Genomic DNA, 18,871 nt, shown 5'->3' on the forward strand with positions numbered 1-18,871 from the left:
CAGTTTTCACTTTGTAAAAAAGAGAACCAAATGATTAGTGAGGTTCTGATTTGAATAACCCGCTCTTACGCATTGGAGTGCAGTTGCTTAGGGCTTCTCTGATGAGGAAACCATAAACTTTATATCTGCCACATAGTGTTGCTCAGGGTAATTTAAACCACAGGGTCACCGCATGTTTTAGTCTTTAGGTTGCAAGGACTACTGTTATCTAGATTTGTACACGTGGCATTTTACATCCTCAGTATGACGCAACCGATATCCAGAGATATTTCATTTTAAATCTAGGTAAGGGCTAGGACAAATGTCTTACAAAATCAGGAATTTTAATACTCCTGTTTTCTACTGCCTGAAAAATTATAATTGTTACCAACAGAATCAGTCTTATCTGTGTTCATAAACTAAATTATGCCAATGAAAATCTGGAAATCTATGCAGATATTTCTCCTATCTTGATACTTGGAGCTTTATCAGCAAATGAAGAAAAGTATTTTCCCAAGAATTGTCCAAAGTAAGTTTGATGGACTACAAGTAGTGGCAACCTAATAAATTTCAACTGACACCAGTATTTATATACATTTATTCAAAAAGCTGATTTTTTCCCTCCTGTCTTTGTACTAGTGTACACAGTCCTTTATAATTTATTGAAATACACAGTACTCAAGCGCCTCACTCTAAAAGCTAACAAGAAAAATACATACTGAGTCTTGCTGACTGCCACAGGCAAACTGGCTCATTAGAGCACCAAAGCCTTGGCTTCTGAGGTTTAGTACTTTCTTAAGAGAAAAACCAAACAGAAGCAGCAGAAGCAGTTTTATCCTGTTCGCTGCATTGAAGGATCTCTGCATCCTGATAGCTAAGCCCAGGATCATTCTGTCTTTTGTTAGAATTACTTCCTCTGCTAAAATGAAAACTAAATGAATATGAAGTTTTGCGTACATTATGCACATGGCTATATGATGTACGTGCACATTTATGTAGAAAACCAAAACCCATCAAAGTTCAAACATTAAACAGAAAATTTCAAATATGAAACTCAGCATGTTTTTTTTTTTTTACAATGAGTTGATCAACCACTGGAGGAATAGACAAAGGGAAGTGAGACTTTTTTTCAGCATCTTATGTCTTAAAATGAAGACAGGATACCTCCAGCTCATTATGACTTGGTAGCCAAAAAAAAACCCCAAGGAACTGTGTCGGAGAACTAAACAGACAGTATCATTTTTCTGCTGTGTAAAACTGTGGTGAGCCCACATTTTGGAATGTGGAGACCAGATCTGCAAACGGTGCTCATGAAAGGTGTAGTAAAGTTGAGAAGGTACAGGAAGAGTCTCACCGTTGGGGGTGAGACTGGTAAGAGCGTGAGGCCTTATTTTTGAGAAGGCTGAAGCAAGCTAAGATTAAGGTTTACAACAATACGAAGTAACAAACGAAACAGATGCAGAACCATCATTCACCAGACCCTGCAATATGAGGAGTAGGAGGCATTCAGTAAATTGGGGAGGAGTGTTTCAAAACTGAAGAAAGAGGAGTGACGCTTTATCTAATAGATATTTAACTTCTGGAACTTGCTCCTGTGAGATAATATGGAAGTGAACCGCACTTGTGGATTCAAAACCAGATGAGAGAGTCATAAACAGCTATCTATTTCCCTCAAATGGACAAGAAATAACTAGAGGTGTACTCTGAAACATCCCTAACAAAACAGCTGGAGATGCTAGAGCACTACTTGGTTATCAGGCTGCAGACAGTAGCCAGGCAGACATGCCCTCCCCAAGCAGAATTTCCTCCTGCCCTGCCTGAGACAGGATCCTGGGACAAGCCCTTGTTACTGGCTTCAGCACGCAGGGGATGTCGAAAACATAACACCCTGAGGTTTACAACATTTTGCGTAAGATTATCAAACACTTCATCTGTCCTCAATTCTGTGGCTCCAAGACTCTGGGTGGAACGGTTTAAAAGTGAACTGAGGTAGTTACCAGCCAGAAAACACAGGGAAATGGCAAGCAACCCTGATGGCTCAGTCACAAATACAACGTTTGACTTCCTCTGTTTTAATACGCTATCAATGTGGTCTTTAAATTATTTAATATTGGCCTACAGCTTCTCAATATGAACAGCAGCAGTGTAGGACAAAAATAGTACCTATAGTGTTAAGATGCACTGGACTCTGACCAGATTAACTCATAAATTGAAAGTGGGTCAGAGCAAAGGTTCCCCAAACTTAATAACCAGTCCCAACAACGGGCAACTAGAAAGACAGTACAAGAAATGGGGCACCTTTAGCAGATCTTTCATTCCACCTAGAACTAACAAACCATTTAAGACCTGCCATTGAATTTCAAAGCCGCTGCTGAATCTATTCCTTATCAGTTCATGCATTTTGTGCCAAAAGCATCCCACTGCACTGAACTCCGTGAGTCAACAGGGCAAGGGCAGGATTTCACAGTGTTTGCAGAAGGCCCTGAACCCGGTTTGTAGGGAGGACTGTTTTGCGACATACCTTGAAAGGGCAACTTGAAAGGGCTCGGTAGTGTGTCACCTGCAACAACATGCAAAAGCTATACTTGTGGTAATTAATCTAACTTTCCTCAAACAAGAGATTGTGTTTACTAATACCAGCCATCAGGATACTCAGTGCTTTCTTGCATTAACCTTGTACTGAATTACTTGCAGCAAATTTGAAGGCAAGGGTAATTAATCCAAGATGTACGTGTGTTTATACAGTGTCTGAGCTCTGGCTGGTGCTGACAGGTTTATGAGAAGTAAATTATTACTTGTTATAAAATGATTTATTTTACTTTTTAAAGAGCCAGCCTGGAACTTCAATCTGATTATTTTTCCCCAGTGTGAGACTACACAGACTATTTTGCCTTTTTGTTTGCAACTTTGCTACTCTTGTGAGTTGGACAAGCGCTGAACCTCCATCACAGTTTCACTAAGGGCGCATCCCAGTTACATAGCACTGGGTAGGACAGGCAGAGTGAAGGGAAGAGACTGCAACATTTGGGAGCACAGACTCATGATAAGTATGAGAATAGCTTTCAGATGCTAAGAAATCATCAGCAGAAAATATGATTCTGAATAATATATATTTTGATAGGAATACAGTGGGGATCAGGTTCATCGGTTACACAAGATGATACCGATTATGCCATGGAGGCAGCAGAAAGAAATTGCATTGGTCATGCTGCATGAATTAGAAATGTTATTACAAATGGGATCATATTAAGGCTGCTAGTATATGTCCTAATTTCTTTTCTACTATTCTTTTAATGTGAATACTTATTACAGTAGTAATTGAAAGAGTTATGCAAATTCAGGGTGAAAGAAAGCATACATTGAACTACATTTAAGCTGAAAGAGGGGAGATTTAGATTAGGTAGTAGGAAGAAATTTTTTCCTGTGATGCTGGTGAGGCACTGCCATAGGCTGCCCAGAGAAGCAGCATCCCTGGAGCATCCCTGGGGGTGTTCAAGGCCAGGTTGGATGGGGCTTTGAGCACCCTGGTCCAGTGGAAGATGTCTCTGCCCATGGCAGGGGGTTTGGATTGGGTGATCCTTAAGGTCCCTTCCAACCCAAACCATTCTATGGTTCTATGATTCATGCATAGCAGGAAGTATTACAATTACCCTGATCGCAGGTGTCTTGCATACATATGTGCCATCAGTTCTGATGTTCACTAAATAAAAAGGTGTATAAAGAAATAGGACAAACTGTGGTGTAAACCAGCTTGAAGACGTGCTTCGTGTGACCTTCAATGCTTTTTATTTTGTCCATTGACCTTCAGAAAGAGGCTAAACAGCCCTCTGCTGTTTACTTTCCTCTGAAGCTGATTAGTTATATGTGGACATATAAATATCAGAAGGCTAACACAATGTAGCTCTTCAGAGACTTAACAATATTTACTGGTAACACATTTTTTTCATATAAATAACCAGATTTATACCCACAGGCACAAATGAGAGAAAATGATCAACAAACGTTAAAAGCTAATACAAGAGCTGACTAATGCCAAAAGCAGGCAATTGTCAGGCGGCTGGCTGTTGTGCAAGAGTGGGAAAGAAAAATAAGTGTATTCCCTTGGAGTTAGACTCTCTCTTCTTCTAATTCTACTTGCCAATGCTTTTTATTCTTTACAGTATTTTCTGAGTTTTACAGCATTTTTAAGATTTCCTTTTTACCCTTTCACTGCCAGTAATGTGTTCAGCACCCAAAAGGCAAAGGAGAGATCTCATCAGAAATATTACTCTACTGAGGGACTACCCAAATGCAGCTTCCCTGTACTAGTTCTATCAGTAGTTAAAGTATATACATTCAGCAGTGAATTGTGCTCCTGTAGTGTTTGAGACCATCAAAAAGACAGTATGGTAGGAGTGGTAAATGAAAAATCAGTATCCATTATCTCTGGAGAAAAGGGACTCTGCGATTATTGTGCCTGCTGTAAAGAAAGAGTAAAAATAAAGAGAAATAGCTTCATATGAAATCTCCAGATAAACTGATTAGGTGTGGCAAATCCATCTCCTGTGCTTGTTCTTAATTTGTTCATTTTGTATAGATGCAAAATGTAATCTTACCCTACATTAAAAATATGGGAGCTGAATTACAAATAACAGCTTTTAGAGAGGCTGGGTGCTGTAATAAGTGCCATGAGACTTCCAAGAGGCCTCCCTCACTGAGAATAAAGTCAGCAAGTAAAGGCACTGAATGGGTTGTTCTGGGATCCGCAGTTGTGCTCCCTGGGCAACGGCAACCAACAGGCTATCTCTGAACAGGAGTGTGGTGAGCACCACCTGGATAAGCGATGGGACCCTTTGGCACATGTGCAAACAAAATCAAAGCCCACAATAAATAGTCTCAGCCAATTCTGGGCTTCCAAGTGATATTTTTTGTGAGTCCAAGTTGACTGTTGAAACAAAAGAATTAAATAAAAATATTTACACTGAGGACATGCAGTGGCCTTACTAAGCAAACATCCCTCTTCTCCTTGACCCCTGTTTGCACTGGACTGTTTTCCTCCAAGACTGGTTCTCCAGCAATGCCATAGCACAAAGGCTGACGGCTCCTCCCATGCAGACGTATCCCGCCTCAGGCATCCACCAGACCTCCCTGGCACCTACAGAGATGGGGAAATCTGGTACAATGAATACAAGCAGAAATCTGACTAAAACACAATTTACAACATAGCAACAGGCATCTCCAAAGCTCACATGTATAGGCAATTTCCATTTTCTGCAGTTCTTCACGTTTACTGCTCCTGGCAGTCAGTGTTATGAGGATCAGTATCTCTGCCACCATGGTGACGTATGGCTGCATGTGGCTCAAACCAGCGTGTGAAGACCTGCATGCATCTCTTCTGCTCACCAGTTTTCACAGAATGGTTTGGGTTGGAAGGGATCTTGAAGACCATCCAGTTTCCCCTGCCCTGCGATGGACAGGAACACCTCCCACTGGATCAGGCTGCCCAAGGCCCCATCCAACCTGGCCTTGAACACCTCCAGCGATAGGGCAGCCACAACCTCCCTGGGCAACCTGTGCCCCACTGCCTCACCACTCTCATGGTGAAGAAATTCCTCCTTATGTCCAGTCTAAATCTGCCCCTCTCCAGTATATATCCATTGTCCTTCATCCTGTCACTACAAACCTTTGTGAACAGCCCCTCTCCAGCTTTCCTGGAGCCCCTTCAGGTACGGGAAGGTCACTATAAGGTCTCCTCTGAGCCTTTTCTCCAGGCTGAACAACCCCAACTCTCTCAGCCTGTCCTTGTATGGGAGATGCTCCAGCCGTCGGATCATCCTTGTAGCCTCCTCTGGATGCATTCCAACAGCTCCATCTCCTTCTTATGTTCCATATCCCTCTTAGTTTTAAGAATACGTATTTAATGATATTTATTTAACTGTTTCCTTCTGATGAGAAACCCGGAGGACAAATCCCAATTCCAACTAAGAACCGCATCGAGATTTATATCGGATTCGATCAAGATCAAAGACAGCCTCCTGCTCCAGGGGCAGCTTGGAAAAACCCTCGGGGGCACCGTGAGGAAAGAGCCCAAGGACTCGTCATGCGGGCTCAGCGATGCGGAACCCACAGGCACCCCCGCAGCCCGGTTCCAGCCCGGTTCCCTCCTCTCCATCCCCCGCGGGGTCCCGGGGCGGGAGGTGCGGGAGGTGCAGGGTCCGGGGCGGGCGGTGCCGGTCTCAGGGCGGCGCCGGGCCCCGGGGCGGGAGATGCGGGGCGGGCGGGGCGGCGGTCCCGAGGCGGGGCGGAGTCCCGGGCCGGTTAGGAGCCCGGGGCGCTGCGGGGTGCCGGGGCGGTGCCGGGGCGGGCGTTTCGAAGCCGCTCCCCCCGCCCCGCCGTGACGCACTTGTCGTGCGGCGCCTGCGCCACCGGAGCCGCTCCCGTTCCTCCCCCCCCGCCTCCCGGCGCGGCTCGTGTGACCGGAGCGGCGGGAGGCAGCGCCTGCGGAGGGAGGCCCTGAGCCCCGCCACGGCCGGAGGGCTGGGGGGGAGGCGATGGCGTCCTCGGTGCCCGGAGCCATGAGCATCGAGATCCCGCCGGGGCTGACCGAGCTGCTGCAGGGCTACACGGTGGAGGTGCTGCGGCACCGGCCGCCAGACCTACTGGGCTTCGCCGCTGAATATTTCGCCCGCCTGCGGGATGCCCGCGACCGGGAGGCGGCCGGCGGCCGCAGGGTGGTCAGCTTCGACGGGGAGCCCATGCAGACCGAGTCCAACGGCGAGGAGGAGCCCGACCGCGGCGACGAGGACTCGGACTCCGACTTCGAGCGTGAGTACGGGCGCGGCGGGGGGGGGGGTGTCCTGCCCTCCGGGGCGGGGAACGGCCCCGAGGTCCTGCCCGGGGCGGGGGGAGTCGTGCCCGGGGCGGGGAGCGGTCCCGGGGTCCAGCCTGGGGCGGGGAGCAGCCCCGATTTCCAGCACGGGGGTCGGGCAGCAGTCCCGGAGGCGCCGGTGCCGCGGTCGCCGGGCGGGATGCGCGGATATGGGAGAGGCGCTGGGTGCCGCCGGGCTCCGTCCCCGCGGGCGTCGGCGTGCCCGGGGGTCCAGCCGTGCGCCTCGGGGTGGGGGAGGTCCAGCCGTGCGCCTCGGGGGGTTCCAGCCGTCCTGTCGCCCGGGGCTCCCTGCTCGGGGGTGCGGGAGAGCCCAGGGAGCGGGCGGCGGTTCCCGGAGCGAAGCGAGCGGCTGCCAGGCATGTGATAGCGGGGATCATGTGCCGCGGGGCAGCCGCGCTTATCTCCGCCTGCCCGGCTGCGAAAGCGCTTTTGCACCGCGGCTGGGGATGCTCTCTGTTCCTCTCCTGTGAGACATCACCTCGAGTGTTGTGTCCAGCCTTGGAATCCTCAACATAAGAAGGAGATGGAGCTGTTGGAAAGGGTCCAGAGGAGGCTACAAGGATGATCCGAGGGCTGGAGAACCTCGCATATGAGGACAGGCTGAGAGAGTTGGGGTTGTTCAGCCTGGAGAAGAGAAGGCTCAGAGGAGACCTTATGGCGACCTTCCCGTACCTGAAGGGGCTCCAGGAAAGCTGAAGAGGGGCTGTTTAAAAAGTCTTGTTGTGGTAGGAGTAGGAGAAACGGGTGTAAACTGAAGAGGGGCAGATTTAGACTGAACATAAGGAGGAATTTCTTCACAATGAGAGTGTTGAGGCGCTGGCACAGGTTGCCCAGGGAAGCTGTGGCTGCCCCATCCCTGGAGGTGATCAAGGCCAGGGCCTTGGGTTGGATGGGCCTTGGGCAGCCTGAGCCAGTGGGAGGTGTTCCTGTCCATCGCAGGAGGGTTTGGAACTGGATGGTCTTTAAGGTCCTTTCCAACCCAAACCATTCAATGATTCTGTGTTCTTTGTGGCTGCAGTGTTTAAAGTGGTTATTATAACATACTGAAACAACCTTTTAATATGTTACTCAATAGCGACAATTCAAACCCACCCCTCTCCTAGGCAGAAAAGATACCCACCTGACCTGAGCAATGAAACACCACTGGTGATGCTTCCATTTTTACTCTGTTGGGTGCAGTGTGCGATGTGCAGTGTTTATGATTTGGGCTGTAACTGACATGTGGTGCAAAAAGTAATCTAAAATGTTTGTGAATGGTGCTTCTTGGCACACCAAGAATTTTGGACCTGAAATTAGGGAATGCTCTCCCTTTGTTAGGAAGAAACGCAAGAGGAGACGGGAAAGGTAAGGTGCTTTCCCCAAACTTTCATTGCCCTCATTTGGAGGTCTTGTGTCCTTGACCTATAACGTGTATAAATGTTTCTGACTTTTATTGACAGAGGATCCTCTTTTAGACCAATTACTGTGTGTCACCTTGTGGATGCAGTCAGTTCTTTCGTCTGTGCTCTGGTTAACAGTTTTAAAGAAACAAGGAGAAATTAAACTGTAGAAGAAATAATTGGGTTGTTTTTTTTTAAGGAAACATTGAGAGACCCGCTGTCGTTGCAGAAACTTTACAGAGTAAACCACAGCTTCTGCCCTTGAAAATACACAACCTAAACAGGACGTGCAAGTGTGCAAGAAGACAAAAATAAGATGTACAGTCAAGATGAGTTAAAAAGCAGTTTGCAATTGCTGTCTAGATTTGGATGGCTATTTTTTCTAATGAGAGAGAGGTTCTGTGTAGGGCAGAAGAAAAGATGAAAGGTGGAGGGGAAAGAGGTAGACACCGGTAGTGACTGGATTGAAGTTAAGAGGATGTGCAAGAATGAGCACAGCTTTATGACAATAATTACAGATGACTTTGTCCAATATTTTTAAGCATCTCCAGATATAAAAGTAGTTATACTTCCTTGTAAAATGTATTGTTTTAAAATAAAGTTCTAAATTGGAAAAAAACATACTAAATAGTTGGATATAATTTTATTAAAATGTGCACTATCCATTTTTAGTGTTTTCCTTAAATTAAACCCATAAATGCACTGACAAAAAACATGTACAAAAACTCCCACTCCACCAGGGTTTTTGCTGTTATTGAGAGCAACTTTTCTATTTCTAGTTCAGTTTCTTGTTTTAGGGTTGGAAAGATCTTCTCCAGGGGGAATGAGTGTGAAGTTTTGCTGGTGAATGTTGGCATCTCTAGCTGAAAAGATCCTCTAAAGTTAAATATTTTCAGATAAAAATTTAAGAACTTGATGTGGCAACCAACTTTTCAAATGCCGCTTTATGTGATGAGGCTGTCCACATAAAAAGGTGGCTCCTTTACTTCAAGTGTTCACCCATCATCTTTCTTAATCAGAGAGAAAGTTAGACTAACAAGGCTGGTCAGTGTCACTTGTGCAAGTCAGAACCCTTGAGGCAAGCTACCCTGTCAGTAATGCTGTCTTGCTTCTTATCTGAAGCCCTTTGCTATTCCTCATCGTTTCACAGACCTGGAGGAGAAGGAGCATTACGTTCTACTCGGCAGCAGGCCAGGGTCTCCCTGTAGGATCAGGGAAACAGTTCTTTCTTGCGGTGTTTAATGTTGTGGGGGCAGGCAGCTACGGCTACGTGTTTTTCAGATTTCTCTTTTAACTGGTGTCGTAGGCAGCTTTATTAACTAGAAAATGTTACGTTAGAGGTTCTGATGTCTCTCTCCACTATGAATTTTATAGACAGGAAAATACTTCTACTTTGTTATGGAAGACCAGATACTGTGTGCTGATAGACGGCTCAGCATTTAAAGGGTGCCTGAAGACAGAGAAAACACACAAAATGAGTGTCTCAGATAAACAGTGCTAGGTCTTGTCCAGGGAGATGATTGAGATTGTATTTTTTCGTCTTAGAGACCTTCCAGTGCCTGAAGGGGCTACAAGAAATCTAGAACGGGACTGTTCACAAAGGCTTGTAGTGGTAGGACAAGGGGCAATGGGTATAAACTGGAGAGGGGCAGATTTAGGCTAGACATAAGGAAGAATTTCTTCCCTATGAGGGTGGTGAGGTCCTGGCACAGGTTGCCCAGGGAAGCTGTGGATGCCCCATCCCTGGAAGTGTTCAAGGTCAGCTTGGATGAGGCTTTGAGCAGCCTCGTCTGGTGGGAGGTGTCCCTGCCCATGACAGGGGGCATGGAACTGGATGATCTTTAAGGTCTCTTCCAACCCAAACCATTCTGTGATTCTATGATCTTGGATAATTTAGGAAAGACTTCAGTTAATTTCCCTGGGTTAACACTATGTCACCTTCTCGTTGCCAAGACATAGGTCAAATGGATGTTCTAAAAATGTTTCCACGGCTGTGTTTAAATATAATGATGAAATTGAGCAGCAGTGCTGTTGTAAAGCATTATGTTAAGAAAATTTAAAGATAGTTTAAATAAATAATTGAGTGGTTTATGTTGGGAGTATGAAAGACATCTGCACAAATAATGTGGGTGTTGTCATGTTTGTAATTCTGGCACAACATTAAATTTGTGCATCTCGCTAGGCTGCACCTCTGTGCTGTGAGTTAGAGAGCACTTCAGATAAGTTATCTGGGTTTTTTTTTTATGCTTTGAGTGCACATGGTAATAGAAGCAAGAAATAATTTAAAATCAGAATAAACTCTTGGCTGTTGGTGTAAACCATGTGGCAAACTTCTTTGTGTAGTCTGATGTAAGTGGTTTCTTTTCTGCCATTATGGCACTTGATGAATGTGGTAAAAGTCACTGGAACTAACTGGACTACGAAGAAGACTTCTCTCGTGGCACTTAAGAAATCACTTCTAGGTTTATGTTTATTTTCTGAAGCTCCCGGAGTTTCATCTCTGATTTTAATTGTTTTTCTGTATGTGATCAATGGATATTGGGATGTGGCTGTTTGGCACTGAGTGGAGCATAAAGAATGTGTGGAAAGAAAATGTTGATAGTGTGTGTGGGGAAACCTCCAGGAACATTAATCCAGTGGGCTGTGGCAGGGAATTTATGCATGCGAAGCTTTTCTCGGAGCCTTTATTTGGTTGGTATAGCTGCACAATTGACAAATTGGTAGATGTAGGAAAAGATGCGAAGTGACAACTCCAGAAATCAGGCTGAGCACGTAACCAAGGATGGATATGTGTCCTTGATCATCACGCTTGTAATTTTAACAAGTAAGCTCTGAATGGATGTGTTAAGGCTGTGAAATTAAGGCCACAGAAATGGTCTGTCCACTGTCTGAGATGGAGTCATGCCTTTGGGGGACCTTCTGTCATGGGCAGCACATCTGCAGGGAGGCAGATGCTCTCCTGCCCTGTCAGCTGCTCAGAGGTGTGAGGTGCTGCACCCTTAACTTTCTGTTTTGTTTCCTTGTTTGTAATAGCAATCGGTGAATTTAAAAGCCAGCTGTGTTTAGTTTTGAAGATATTAAGTGTAGCTAACAGAACTAAATTTTTCTTTGGATTATATGTTAACTCGAGCAACTTGGATGTTTTTAACTAACGCCAAATATTTTAGTGCAAACCCACTTTTTCCCTTCCAGAGTCTCACCTTGTTATTGAAGGAAAGAGTGTGTGCTTTTCAGCTGCTCCCTGAGCAAAAGGGAACACTTCTTTATCTATTGCTTTTGAAATAATCCTCTTCAGTATGCTCTGTTGTTATGAAGGAAAATGGTGCTTGTGAATCTGGATGAACAGGTGAAAAGATCCTGTTTAGTTCCTGTTTAGTTCTGCTCCGCGCTGCTCAATTAAAATTCAAGGATTTGCTGAGTGTCATCTCTAAACCATCAATAGGATATCTGAATAGAAGGAGGTGCAAAAGGAAGCAGGGAAATGCACTTATACATCAGTAGGTCTTGGAGATAATACTGAATAAGAGTTCAGCTTGGAAATCTTTTTAATTGTTAACAGAAATGCTTGCTATTTAAACTGTTCCAGATTGATTGCTTCTCTTCTTATTGTTAAACATCATTTGCTTATGCTCTCTTATACTTGGCTGCTATTGTCCTGTGGAATTCCTCAGGAATTACTGTATTACGTCAATCACAAAGAATTTATACTCTGCCTACATCAGTTTACAGGTCAAGCGTAACTCCTTGCTGTTTTCCCGAAGCAGTTCAGGGACATTTGTTGAATGATAGAAGTCAGGTGACGTTAAGACTTCTGAAGGACAGAGTAAGGAGAACAACCGTCCTTCTGAAGAATACTCTTCAAGTTTTCAAATGTGATTCAGATTCATGGGTTGTTGTGAGTGTTCCTGTGAGATACTGTCACCTCTAAATTAAGGTACTTTTAATTTTGTAGTAGTGCATTCACCTGCTTCCTCCGTAATTGTTCATGTACTGGGAATAAAACAGAGTAGCTCTCTCCCCACTTTTTTTTTTGTCCTTAGCATTAAAAGAGAGCCTCTCTTTGCATAATATCCTTTTTACAATATTATTGCATTGTATGATGCAAATTCAGTCCACAGAGCAGGTACTTTATTTAAAATCTAGGTAGCACAGTGAGCACTTTCATAATCTGGTAATGACTACTGTCTTTTTTTTTCCCCCCCTTTGAAATTTGTTTGACTGACTCATGTGGCTTAACAGCTTATTTGTGATTATAACAAAGGTGCTTTGCAGTCTACTTAAGCAGCCTCTAGATTTTCAGGGAAATGGAGGAAGAAGCTCTAGAATATGATCTAACTGTATTAAGCTTTTGAGTTTAGTATACAAAGAAAGAAATACATGCTCTTTCTTTGTACTGTGTTTAAGAATAATGTATATGTCAGCAAGCCTGGCAACTTGAAGGTGCAGAAGCTGCAGTTTTATTTATTCTTTGATCTCCATTGCTAACATGAAATCAATTATAAAGCAAAGTATTAGCGATGCATCCTTGTTGCTAATGTTTTAAGAGAAACCTATTTTCTAATGTTAATAGGTTTTGGCAGCATGGTATCTTGAACGTGTTTAACATAAAAAATACCAAATGAAAGTATACCGTTGTGCAGCTGCTATACTTGCACGTCTTTGCTTTTGCAGAGATAGTTCTCACTGACTTAAATCTGAAGGATTAAACAGAATAGTTGCTGTTAGTACTAATGAAACTTCACTCCTTATATTTATCTTACTCACACAGGGGAACTGTCAAGATAAATCAAATATTGAGAGACTGCTTTTACTTCTCTTTAATTACTTGGGCAAAATAGGTAAAGCTTTTTTCTGGAATTGTTTTTTTTTTTTCTTCTGTGTTTGCTTATCAGAAAAGACTTGCATTTTAGTGTTATTCTTAAGATTGCACTTGTTCTAGTACAAGATTAGACTAAACTTTTTTTTTTTAACTAAGGAGGTCACCATTTGTATCCCAGTGGAGTGTGAAGGAAGGTTTCATCAGTAATCTTCAGTACAAGTGAAAACTTAATTAAAATACAGGTATAATACATAATTCTTACCTGCAACAGTAAAAGAGCTGGAAATATGGAGATAATACTGAATGAAGTGAAGGGATAAAAGCAGCTGGCTGGCTGAGAGGCGGGGAATTGTAGATGAGTTGACTGAAATTTGCAGGCATCACTGGATGTCGCTAAATGTCTCTTGATTTACATCACCAAGGACAAACTTCTATGTTGGTTTTAAAAGGTTAGTTTCTTGCAATTTTGACATGGTATACATAACAGTGTTCTTTGTAGCATCCTGTCATCAGCACTGTTGTTATTCCTATAGTATCGCTAAACAGTCCTTAAAATCTCTCAAGAAAAATATCCTCTTATTCCAGTTTACTCTTAGTGGCTTGATGCAGTCATTCTGCTTTTCTTAAGTAATCTGCACATTGTAGAATTTGAGGAAGCAAGCAGTACTTTAAAAAATTACTTATAAATTAATATTTGTGATCTGCTGCATGCTGGTAACTTTCCATTTGACTGTTAACCTTGACGTTTGCTGAAAAAGCTTTTGATACTAGCTATAACTGTGGAGAGAAATTCTAGACTCAGTTTCTGCTCTTTTAGTGTCCTGCTGCTGCTTTGGGCAAATAGAAACTGCATCACTCTGTATTAACCTCTAAAATTAGAATAACTATAAAGGAAATGGATAACAAGCCTTTGTAAATTATTACTGAATTCTTAAAAGCTTTTTTTCCCCTATGTTTATTGTAAAACCTTTATTTTAAGAAAAATGGAATGAAATATCTAAAATTGGATTATTGTAGCTGGTTCTAAAATTAAGCTAAAGGAAACGATTATATTGTGATATTAGATATTGTACTGAGTACTAGCTTCTTTTTAACTATGCTGTTTTATTCATTCAATAAACTAATTTTAGAGTGCTGAAATGATTCTCTGTGTTGCAGACTGCCATCTTTCCCTTGTGCTAATACTAAAGTTTAGTTGTACCCTCTTATCTAAAATAGAACAATGGAGATCTCGGGGAAGAGGAGTAGACAATGGAGAAACAAGCTCACTTCAAATTATTCACCAGTCAGTCATTAATGTTTAACAAAGAGCAGTTGCTCATTATTCAAATGCAGACTGGAAGTGTAGCCAAGATCAGCTATGAATGTTGCTCGCTGGCTTTAGTAACATTTTCAACTTCATGAATGATCATTCATATTTTTTTGTGAAAGAAGCAGGAGACAATGTCAAATTTAATTCGCAAACATACTGGCTCCTCTTTTAGAGGGATATCATTCTTATCTCTGTAAGAGACCTCTGAATTCTTTTAGATATGCTACTGTGCTTGGATCTTTGTGATCTGGGTCTGGCTTTGCATCGGTGCTTCTTTGGTATGTAACCATTGTTTGGTGTTTTTTTTGATACACGAAGATTCTGTGATCACGTAGGTTTAGTTTTTTTCCCTTGAGGTGCTGTTAGTTGCATAGCAAATAATATGTTCTCTTCTGCACTCTGCATTTTTAGTGTCTTTATGCATCCCTGTAATTTGGAACAGGCAGGGTAAATAATAAATCATAAGAACATTGGTTAGAAAAGTGACTAGTGGGGGATTTGAGAAATCTGAGTGTGAACAAAACACTGATATATCAATGCCACTTTCACCAAGATACTAATTTTACTGAAGAATGTGTGCTTATGAGATCTTTTAATGCAAAAGGATCCTTTTCTTTTGAAAATGTGAATCTGAAAAAGGGACGGTCAGGGGGAAACTCTGGAGGCCTGCAACACAGAACAAGCAGCTGCTTTGTAGTCATTTGTGTTTTGTCAATGAGGCTGTGAAAATTGTGGTGATTATGGCAATGTTCTCTGTGTGCTTCGATGGGTAGGATTCTTAGACGAGATAAGAGATGTAGAAGAAAGGAAGCCTGTCTTGCAGTTCTCATACTGCTAGGATCTGGTCTCTATTCTGTAAATATACAATAAGTTGTGTGTAATTAAGCCTTGCATTGTATTGGTAGAAGTTTTGCTACTGCTCCTTTCCATACCGGAGCGTTTATTTTCTGTGTAGAAATGGCAAACAATGAGTAGTGGCAATTCTGCTCAAAGTGTAGACTTGGAAATTCCCTTTAGGGAGGAAGGCATCTCTAGGAACAGCCTACCTTCAAGGTGCGTGGGAGGGACTGCAGGTATTCCTTCTGTGGCACTGCTTTTGTAATTTAAAAACAGTAACAAACCCAAACTTATTTTTTGTTTTTCTAAAATGGTTTAAGCCACTCTGTTCCCTCCTTCTATTTCCTGTTGAGTTTCTGAGGGTGGCTTGAAAACCAGCTTTGCTTCTCTGCAGAAAAGGTGTGCAGCCTGCAGAAGCTCCATTTCCAGCTGGCGTGATGTCAGGTTTTGTTCTGAGGTCACAGAATGGTTTGGGTTGCAAGGGACCTTAAAGATCATCTAATTCCAACTCCCATGGGCAGGGACACCTCCCACTAGATCAGGTCATCTTAGAGAAGTCTGGAACCCTGCACTCCTTTTTTGGGTGTTGAAGTCCAAATCAAGATTGTCCATGGGGACCTTACCAGCAAGATAGATCAAATTGTCACAAAATCTCTCTCCGAACTGTTGTGTGAGGAAGGGTTAGTATTGCAAGTTGGAGGTGAAGTGGTGGTTTTGGTAAAAGGATGTTCTTCCATCAGTGACAGGTTCTGTCCTCTGAACCCGAGTGGTGCGCAGTGGAGGATCGCAAAGCTTCAAGTACCGCCACTGTTGTTGCAGAGCATTCTAAGGACGTGTGGAGCTTGTGCGGGCAGTGAACTCTCTGGTTTTTAGTTGAGGACTGAGAAACTACTCTGTAGTTTTCCTGTGTATTTTTGAATAAATGGTAGTGCCAAGTTCCTTGTTCTTGGTGATTGTATATTGACTCTTGTAAAACAGGATGTCGTGATGGCCCTTCATTTCCATTTTGGTTTTCCCTTGGGATAGCATTGTTTTCTGCTTCCTATTGACAAAACCGTGTTCTGTAGAAGAGATTTTAAGAAAAGAAAAATACAAATATTTGTGTGGGTTTCTTTCCTGTTGGGGCTCCAGGAAACGTGGCCATTTCTGTGGCAACACTCAGGCTAATCCTGATCATTCGGGAAGAATTGCTTCCTCAAGGACATGCTGTAGTGTAAGGAACTGGTCCATCTCGGATTGCCCCGGATATCGGGAGTACCTTACCTCCCCGTGAAAAATGTCTCATGGACAGCCGTCGAATGAAAAATCAAAAGATGATGGAGTTTCCTATTTTTACTTTTATTTTTTTGAAAGTAATCATTCTGAAACAGTTATGGTTTTTGACATTTAATGTTACCATGTGTATAAATGTTTCTGATTAAAATTCCTAAGTATTTTTAAGACTCAAAGCTTTCTCAAGGATAAGTTGGACAAGATGGCTCATGTAAATAGATTAACATTCAGTCTTCTGTCTCTGAGACCTTTGGGGAAGGTTGGTGAAAGATTCCAAAAGTATTCCTGTTCTAAAATGCCAAAACTTAGTACTTTTCAGACTGATGATGTTACTTTAAACAGTCCAGTCCCTGAAACACACAGAAATTAAACATCACTGGATGTAATTGGTATAATGTTTTTAATTGTTATCTTGAGATTGTGTAACTTTATGATAAATGCCATAAACTGGGATTCAGTTTCTCTTGTATGAGCATCTCTTACATCCTTGTGAAGTACTTCAAATTTCTTGCTGCTAAAAATATTTGTGTTGTGCCTTGTATCTTTTTTTTGATAACGCTATGAAACAGTACAACTTTGAATGATATCTGTTGTTTTTTATATCATTTTTTTAACTTTTCCTAGCTTTTACATGCAGATGCCTAACTTTTCCTAGCTAAAAGATTTGCAATGCGTACATTGTGTTTTGAAATAGTGTATAACAGTGGCTGTGGGGAGCTTTATACTAGAAGTTTTGTTACTAAAAATCAGTTCATCTGGAAGCTGACCCATGTAGTGGTGCTTGCCACCTGCTGCAGCTCTTTGATTGGGGAATTTCTTTTTATTGTACTGGCGTGTTTATGTTGGGATGAATGCAGACTTGTGCTCTCTTGCAGGGACTTCAAACATTCATGAGCATGAAAAAAGATTTTTCCCTGGGCTGGGGAGAATACAATGCTACTATTATACCTTCTTAGGAAACAGGACAAATCTGTCTGTCTTCACTCTTCCTCTTTTCCCTAAATCCTCTTCCTGTGAAAGTGCGCAGGATGCAGTTATTGGAAGTGTGTGTGGGGGAGCTGTCTGTCAAAATACTTTTTTTACGTGGAGATTATTCTTTTTACAGCTGTATGTTTAAGTAAGCTTTGCTCAATGTTGACTTAATATTGTTGGAAGAGCAAATCTGAAGGAAGAAAAACTATAAAATACATTATTTTGAGATGTTGCACAGGAGTTATTTTTGCTCATAATTTTGTTGTGTATCACAGCCTGAAGGTTGCCCAGATAAGTTTTGACTTTTCTAAATTCTAAAACGTACATATTTGGAATCCACTCAGATTTATTTATACTTTATTTACTAAAAGGAACTGCCACCAAATTATATCCGAGTGGAACAGGATTCACTTGTGAATTATTGTTGAATATAATTGTACTGATAATGAAGTAATACTTCATGTTGTATCCACACAGAGTCACAGAATTGCCAGAGATGTTAGCAATTCTTCTGCAGAATCTGATGCTCTTCTGTACCTTCCTTCTTATCACTCTTTGCTGCCCCTCAGCCCTCAGATGTGGCTGTCATCCTCTCTTGGAGCTGAGGCTGTGCTACGTGATGTGGTGTGGAAGGGCTGTGTGCCGTTCATGTTTTGTTGTCTTCCCAGCAAAGCACCCGTAAAGAGAATTGACATGAATGGTAGAGTCAGTTGTGCTCAGTGCAGAGGATCCTGTGCCCTGGAGATGAGGGGAAGCAAGGCAGAAAACCTCGTGGCCAGCACTGTGATTCTGCAGCTACCACTACAGAATAAAATCCTTTTAAGTCCTGTGCACCTCTCCTGTGACTCCTGTAGATAAATCTATATATAGGACACAAGGTGTGAGTTGGTGTGAGGGGTTTTGTGTGTTTGGTTTTGTTTTGCCTTTTTAAACTGGAAAACAAATAATGGTTGCAAGTATACCTAAAACTTTTAATAAACAACTGACCAAGGGTTTTCTGGCTTTGGTTATCAAAATGTATGATGTGATACATGATAACAATTTTTTCTCCGTGTATTTTTGGAGCATATCACATACAGGAACACAAGTTTTTTGAATACACTTTTTAAATTTCACAAATCAACACATCCTTGGTCTTTTTTAAGTATCTAATTAAAGAAAACTGTCAAAATCGGACGTCAAGAAGAATCGAGCCAGCTCTTTAAATTGTTGATCGCTTGAGAAAGGTCATTCAGAAACTGTTCTGTCAAGAGTGAGTCTTCAGTGGCGATTACGTATACCGGCGTTCTAAATCCTAGAAAACTGATGTGGAGAAAAATGCAGAGGTTATCGTAGATGATCATCTGATAGATGTCTTTTGTGACTTTGACTGACAGGGCTGATACATAGAGACTCATTGAATTGTTTAGATTGGAAAAGACCTTTTAAGATCA

At 42.5% G+C, this 18,871-nt stretch overlaps 1 protein-coding gene across 1 annotated transcript in view; it reads left to right on the top strand.

Annotated features, from left to right (window-relative positions):
* The first annotated feature begins 6,324 nt into the window (after positions 1–6,324).
* PRKAR2A (protein kinase cAMP-dependent type II regulatory subunit alpha) overlaps positions 6,325–18,871 on the top strand; it is a 62,375-nt gene continuing 49,828 nt past the window's right edge. Inside the window, exon 1 of the mRNA XM_054077036.1 lies at positions 6,325–6,783. Within this exon, the coding sequence (XP_053933011.1) occupies positions 6,510–6,783 (274 nt within the window). The 5' untranslated portion in view covers positions 6,325–6,509. The remainder of the gene's footprint in view (positions 6,784–18,871) is intronic.

The sequence above is a fragment of the Cuculus canorus genome, chromosome 11 (genome assembly GCF_017976375.1).
Source record: "Cuculus canorus isolate bCucCan1 chromosome 11, bCucCan1.pri, whole genome shotgun sequence".
NCBI lineage: Eukaryota > Metazoa > Chordata > Aves > Cuculiformes > Cuculidae > Cuculus > Cuculus canorus.